The sequence below is a fragment of the Cibotium barometz genome, chromosome 7 (genome assembly GCF_041138505.1).
Source record: "Cibotium barometz isolate CiBa-2024 chromosome 7, ASM4113850v1, whole genome shotgun sequence".
Classification (NCBI taxonomy): domain Eukaryota; kingdom Viridiplantae; phylum Streptophyta; class Polypodiopsida; order Cyatheales; family Cibotiaceae; genus Cibotium; species Cibotium barometz.
In genome coordinates, this window is record NC_141052.1 from 26,768,070 (window position 1) to 26,775,746 (window position 7,677).

A 7,677-nucleotide genomic window follows, 5' to 3' on the forward strand; every position below is an offset into this window, starting at 1 on the left:
TGCTAGCACCATAGGTGTGAAGCAAGGATGCCCACTCTCTCCTACACTATTTGGGCTATACATCGATGAGGTGATTCCCTATTTCAGAATGCAAGAAAATATTATTTTTCTTTGTTTTTGCCTAGAGAGAAGAAAAATTCTAAAGAGAGGTATTCAATATTGAGATATTTTTGGATATAAAAATTTTCCTAATATCTAAAATATATTTCCCTGAAACAGAAGTTCAAAATAAATTCTCCAATGTGCATTAGGAATCAATTAAAAATGATATAAGGGACCTTAGCCTAAGGGTCTAGATTTTCAAAAATTTTCGGATTATGGTCCAATTAAGGTTCCCATGGGCCAATAGGATTAATCCAAGTGTTGGGATGAGATAAATCCAAAGAATAAAAGAAAATACCCAAAATGAGTAAATGCTCACATAAGATGAAGATTTGACTGAGTACAAGGTGGGGACGGGGTAGACATCTCAGGTACCACAGTCCACATTATGCTATATGCAGATGATATTATTCTAATCTCTGAGTCGCGGATGGGACTACAGCACCATCTCCATGCGCTCGATGACTTCTGTGCACACAGAGGAGGCTTACAGTGAACCTTGGAAAAACCAAGGCCATGATTTTCCACACCTCAGGGCCAGTTCGACAACAGGCCATCTTCACACTAGCAAGAGAATATGTAGAGGTGGTAGACTCATATGTGTACCCGGGGATTACATTTACGACTCCGCCAGGAAGATTTACTATGGCACAAGCAGCCAGGGATAGACTCACACGAGGGTATGCAGCTCTGGCCATGGTAGAGAGACAGTGTCACAGGGCACACTTCTAGGAGCCCCGCACGAAGAGGTGGTTGTTTGACACACTAGTCACCCCTGCTTTAATGTATGCTACAACACTATGGACACCTGGGCTCGCCACCTCTACATGGTCTCAGATAGAGAGGCCTCAGATTCTCATGCTCTCACGGATGATCCGCAACAAACCCTCCATCCCACATGACATTGTCCGAACAAAGTTTGCTGCACCTCCTATGCTAGTAGAGGCCCTCTTCCAGACAATCTGCTTCATACAGAGGATCAGAGATATGCCATCAGATCGACTCTCACATGGAGCTTTTGAGGCGTCCAGGCAGCTTGCAGAGAGTGGAGATTGGAGATCATGGTATTCACAGATGATACAGTGGCTCACTCAGCATGGTCTTGACATAGATCACCTGCCACATTTCCAGTATGATATACATGCACCACACATCCAGCTCTCTCACCGTGAGAGGAACAGAGTCCTTCGGCAGGATTTATGGCAACGATACACTCAAGAGACTTGGATTACACCCAGTCAGCCTCTACCGCCGAAGATGCTATACTACAGAGACTTGGATTACACCCAGTCAGCCTCTACCGCCGAAGATGCTATACTACAGAGATCAATTTATGCGTATCCTCAGCGGATGGATTCATACAGAGACCTGGATACATGGATGTGTACATGCCTCACAGTGCCCGAGTGGTGATTGGCAGCTCAGAGTGTCATCACACCAACTTGAGTGAGGCAGTAGGGCTGCATGGATCCCCAGAGCAAAGAGGATATGCAGACTATGCCAGGAGGAGGTTGAGAGTGAGGAACATTATGTATGCAGATGCAGAGCATACAGTGTCATTAGAGAGAGATACACCACCATCTTCAGTGGACATCCCTCACTCCGCCAGATCATGGAGTCCGCAGACCAGCGCAGATTTGGCCAGTTCTTGCTAGAGACACAGCGCCACAGAGAGACACTGCTGGGGACTCATACCACAGGGAGAGGTGGGCGACAGCTCCAGCTCACTGATTTCTTCCATAGATCTATCCCAGTGCCTACCCTAACAGAGGAGGGGGTTACACTTCAGCACGCTGCGGACCTCCACGCCAGATGGAGACCGAGAGCACTAGGCTACCAGACTCCCAGACTACATCAGAGGGAGATCACAGAGATACGGACTCGACATCAGCACCATATCCAGGAGCGGCTAGCTCACTTACACTCACACCCGAGATCATGCTCCGAGGTATTTTTGCCTCGCCATCGCCTATGTATCACATATTACACCCCCATTATGGTACTGGTTGGAGCTAGACAGATCTGCATTGCATTCTTGTATACCCTGCACATATAGGTTGCATACTGAGCCTCTAGCAGTAGTGCTCCATCCATCACACCCCCCACTAGCTCAATACTTTCATAGTTTATTTCATGTTCATTTTGTCCTTTTTTTTTTCCCTGGACATCCAAAAGACATTGACAGTTGTACATTGATTTGTCTCATAGGTAGAGTTCGGCCTCTAGTAGACGTTAATACAGCTTTCTTTCTTTCTTTCTTTCTTTCTCTCTCTCCCCCCAGTAGAGATGGAGTACCACCCTCCATAGCTATTCCTGTTGATCGATCGTTTGGTATCAAAGCTACCATTACCTGTGTGTAACTTTGAAGCATCACCCGCTACACCTAAGGTTGTCGACCCATATTAACCACAGCTATGCCATTGATCTTCGCTATCCACGTGTAACTATTTGGCCTTCCCAACACTCTATTCACATGATGGAACCCTTGCCTAGACACGAGACCAGTGAAAGAAGGCATGGGGACATGAACTATAAGGTTTGCACATGGAAAAGCATCGATTTTGGTCAAAAAGCAGAGAAAAGCAAAAAGTCAAACTGTGTCGACCACGAGCTAGGAGCACCACTGGCAAGAGAAGACTGAGCCAAACCAAAAAGCGAAAAGCCGCTTTTTCAAAAAGCAACTCTAGGGCCAAAAGCAAGGCCCTAAAGCCAGAAAAGCAACACACAAGAACTTTGGAAAAGCTCACCATATTTGAGTAATATTTTATTATTAAAAGTTAAAAGAGGAAAAGCAAAGTGAAAAAGAAAAGAAAAGCCTTACTAGCTTTTTGGCAAAAAGCAAGATTCCCTCCTCAAGCATAAAAGAAGCATGAACCCCTCTTGAATCTAGGGACAAGGCGTGGATCATCTTTGTGAATTCCTTGCTTGGAAAGCCAAGAGGGAACAGGATCAAAGAAGGGCTCAAATGTTTGAAGATTTCATCAAAGATAGAGCCACCGAAGCCGAAGGAGTTGAAGCCGCCAAAGCCTATCTTCGTGCTAAAGGAGTCACCATTGCAGAAGGATCTAGAGCCACCAGGTCTATTTCCCGTGGAGGAGACAAGGATGCTATTCATAGGCCTACTATCTCAAATGCAGCCTCTTCAGGACAAGCAAGAGAAAGGAAGGCAAAAGAGCCAACATCAACCGGCAAAATGGACTTCAAGCCGGGAGAGAAGAGTGTCAAGTTCGATGCTTTCTATGGTAAAAAGGATACACAAAAAGCTTTATCTTTTGCTAAGCAATTCGATGCCGTTTGGAGGAGAGGACTTCTCTCCAAAAAGTCCAAGCTTCGCATGGTCCGCATGCATTTGAAGGATGCCGCCTTAAATTGGTGGTTAAAAGTGGTACAAGAAGGAACTGAGGATCCCCTCCTCAAGTATAAAAGAAGCATGAACCCCTCTTGAATCCGGGGACAAGGCGTGGAGATCATCTATCATCATCAACATCAAGGCATGGAGATCATCTATCATCATCAACATCAAGGCATGGGCATCTTTGATTGAAACTTGGAAAACACTGCTGCTGCCAATTCAGAACTTCGCCACCTGAATCGCCAGCCAGTGCCGCCAATGGCGGTGTGCGCCGCCTGCCATCCACTAGCTGCCGCCTAGCCACCACTGTGTTGCCGCCAGCATTGCCGCCTCTCGGCACCATCTACGCCAACCACCGCCCACCTGTGCCCTGCCAGCTGCAGTCTGCGCCTGCTGTTGTACGCCCTGCACCTACTGTTCAACGCAGCTGCTGCCACTTGCTCAGTACCACCACCTCCTGAATCTCCGATGCCTGGAGCTGCCACCAGTCTGGCCGCCGCCTGAACCACTTGTTCAGTGCGCCAGCCCACTGCTGGTATGTTGATTGTGCTGCCAGCACTGCCTTCTGTGCGCCTAGCTGCCGCCACCAGCTACTGCCAGTGCCACCTAACTGCGCTTACCTGGCTGCCACCACCTGCAGCTGACCGCTGCCGTACCACCTGCTGCAGTGCGCCATCGCCTGCTGACAACACCATACAGCACTGCCTGCTGTCTATACAGACCACCGCCACCTGTTGAGTGCTGTACTTCCCTACAGCCGTGGTCCTGATTTGGTATAATTCCCCTGTACAGCATTCTTGTGGATTGTCACCAAGCTTACAGCTGAACACCATAAGCTTCGCCATCTACACGTATTACCTGTGTACCTTGTTTACGAGTTTGGAGATTCCTTGGACTTAGATTTGGACTTGGACTTGGACTTGGATCTAGTACTAGCCTCGTGAGAGATTCTTGTGGGTCTTCCCCGTGGTGTGCTCGGCATCAAGATCTCGTGCCTCGACTCCGACTTGGGTTTCTACATCAGCAGATTTGTTTGCTTTTGTATTCATTGATGTATTGATCCTTGCTTGTTAAGCCCATGGATTGTTCCTTAATAAATTCCTGAAAGGGGGCGGTGAAAGGGGGCGGGGCCTATTCCCCACTCAATGTGTGTGTCCTGTGCAAAGTTCCCTAAACCCTTCTCTCTCTCCCTCTCTCTATCTTCTCTTTCTATATTTCTATCTCTTGGATACGTGGTGGAATCTGTCACCGCACACCTCACTAGGCTTACACACGTCAGCACCAATGCCAATCTGTTGTTCATCGTGGTCGTCACCTCACAGCTCACAGCCCATGTCTACTCCCGTTTTTCGCATAAAGGCCACCATCACTAACACTCTCATACCCCCGCTGTTCCCATTCTGACGTCAAATTCGGCCTGTTCTCACTATCAGCTGCTCTCTTTGTCAAAGCTCACGTCTCGGCTTCTTCCCCGCCTAGCTACTCTCGCTACCTACACCTGGGCTTCTTCCACATTGGCCACCTCTTCATCAGCCAAATCGACAGCCCATCGGCCTTCCTTCTCAACACCGGCCTCCGTCTACAACTTCTCTATACATGTCAGCTCATCACCATCATCGTCATCATGGCCTCATAGTCATCTCCGTCAACACAACAAAAGGTCAAAAAATTAAATAAGGCCTTCTTCAGAAATCAGGGCAAAATTCATCTAATTAAAGCTCCTATATTCATGAAGATTTAGGACATTTGCAGAAATCAAGGCCTGGCATTCAAGAAAAAATGGGGGTTTTTACTTTCAAGGCAAAAAACATCAAATTGAAGCTATTTTCTCCAAAATCAGTAAAAATCAGCTAATTGATCCCTTTGCACACGCCCAAATTTGGGGTTTTTGCCCAAATTGACCAAAATTGGTCAAACAGGGCCACCATTCGATGCGATGAGGTCTTCATAAAGCCATGGACAAGTCAGTAGCAACCCCGTGTTTCAAGATCCTTATCTGGAAGAGGCCAAATCTGCACCTTGAGACAGGCACTCTGTACCTTGATACACGATGGTACCTCCAGATTGACAAGTAATCCGATTGAATGTGGAGGAATCCTTTCTAAAAATCTAAGTCTAGGAGAAGCCAAAGAATGCACTTTGAAAAAGACACTCACTTAAGCTGATCCATGTCCCAAGAGCACGGGCTCTTTGTGGACGGTCTTTAACCAATTCTAAGAGAGTCTCTTATGATTGTCATCATGTATGTGGACGAATGCAGAACTACCTTTTCCTTCTCTCTTCTGAGGCTTGCAAGTTACAATGTGATGTTGGCATAGGCCAAGATAAGACCCCAAGCTTCATCTCCGAATGCATGAGGAGAAGACAGGTATGCCTTTTACCTTTGCTCCCTGTGTGCATTGCTTAAGAGCTCAAAATCAGACGTTAGGGTGCTTTCAAATCACTGTGCGTAGTCCTGCTGTTCATTGAAGGTATCCAGATCTGATGGGTTCCCTAAATGTCCATTGCACATTTTGCCACAACGTAATGGGGAATTAATTAAAAGCAAAATGGTAGGCATAATTCAGTTTAAGGTGTGGGAGCGTGTTGTACGACAGTCGACATAACTCAGATCCAAATTAAATTAATCGCAAGAAAAAAAAACTCTGTGGAACACAAGAAACGATGAAAGGAAAAGAAAAGAAGAGTACCGCGACGGCTTGGCAGGCCGCGCACTTGTCTGCAAATGCGTCACCCAGATGAACACTGCCTGTAAGCGAGAGGGCGTAGAGCAAAAGTGTTAGCATGGCGGCCATAGTCGCTTACGGTTTGATCACCTTACGTCTTACAGAGTATGAGCCCTGCGAAAGAGTACTTTTTGAGTAGTACAGGGGAAGGGGAATAAGAGAAGTTAATTTAAGTTCTTTGTAGTGTATATATCATGGGCAACCCCAACTAATTTGTGGAATATATCATAATTTAGTAGGTTAATTTGGCTGTTTTTTATCTTTAAAAATCTGCTTGTATTGGTGATCTAACTATGTGTCCAGTCATGCACATCATGTTCTTGCCCATCTCTCTCTATCTCTATCCCTAACCCTCTCCCTCTCATCTTTACACGAAAAGGACAGCATTTACTAGGCTCTCTCTCTCTCTCTCTCTCTCTCTCTCTCTCTCTCATACCTACATTGAATCCATCTCTCTAATCCAAGATGCGCCCTGGCTCGTGTGGTAACATTGGAGGCTTAATTAAATCTACAAGAACACCTGTATCCACCACATTGGCATCTTCACCTAGTCGTTTCTACAGACAACTAACATGAAAAACTGGGTGAACCTTGGAATGTTCTGGCAAAGCTAACTTGTAGGCAACTTCACCTACACGCTTAAGTATTGTGAAAGGTCCATAATACCTAGGCAACAACTTTGGCACTTTGCCCGGCTTTAAAGTTTTCGAACTCGAAGGAACTTTAAGAAATACTTGGTCACCTTTTTCAAATGTGACCTGTGGTCTTCATCTGCATAATGCTTGTACGATCTTGGGCCCGTTTAACATTTTCCTTAGCGATCTTCAGCATATCATTATGATCTTGTAGAAAATCTTTAACCTTTTGAATTCTTTCAGTAGCTAACCCTATAGCTACTGGAGATCGGGGTTGAAACCCATACATAATGACTAAAGCATGTAGCAACATGCTTCGCACTATTGTAGGCAAATTGTAATCTTCCCAATTCGTTTGCCGTTTTCTCACATATGCTCTTAGCATATCCTCCAGTACTTGGTTGACCCTTTCTATTTAACCATCACTCTGGGGGTGGTCAGCCGTGCTCATATTGAGCATTGTGTCCAACCTTTTGAACACTGCCAGAAGTGACTATTAAACTTCTGGTCTCTATCACTGACTATATTGGCTAGCAGCCCATAGAGTTGATAGATATTCTCAATGAAAAGCCGAGCTAACTCTGGCGTTTTCAGCGTTGTTTTAGTCGGAATAAACTGAGACATCTTAGTCAACCTGTCCACTACAACCCAGATGGCATCATGACCTCTGGTAGTTGTAGGTAGACCTACAAATAAAATCCATAAAGATGCTTTCCCACTTACTATCAAGAATCTCTAATGGTTGTAACAGCTCGCCTATCTTAAGACGCTCATCCATATTGACCTGGCATTTTTAATAATGCAAAACATATTCTTGGACGTCCTTGTGAAGTCCACGCCAATAGAATTGCCTTCTCACTAA

At 45.7% G+C, this 7,677-nt stretch overlaps 1 protein-coding gene across 2 annotated transcripts in view; it reads right to left on the reverse strand.

Moving 5' to 3' along the window:
- Positions 1 to 6,330, reverse strand: part of LOC147636841 (TLR4 regulator/MIR-interacting MSAP protein) — a 65,776-nt gene extending 59,446 nt beyond the window's left edge. For both annotated transcript variants that reach the window (XM_086800397.1, XM_086800396.1), the window contains exon 1: positions 6,145 to 6,330. In XM_086800397.1, the coding sequence (XP_086656523.1) occupies positions 6,145 to 6,249 (105 nt within the window). In that variant the 5' untranslated portion in view covers positions 6,250 to 6,330. The remainder of the gene's footprint in view (positions 1 to 6,144) is intronic.
- Positions 6,331 to 7,677: the final 1,347 nt, after the last annotated feature.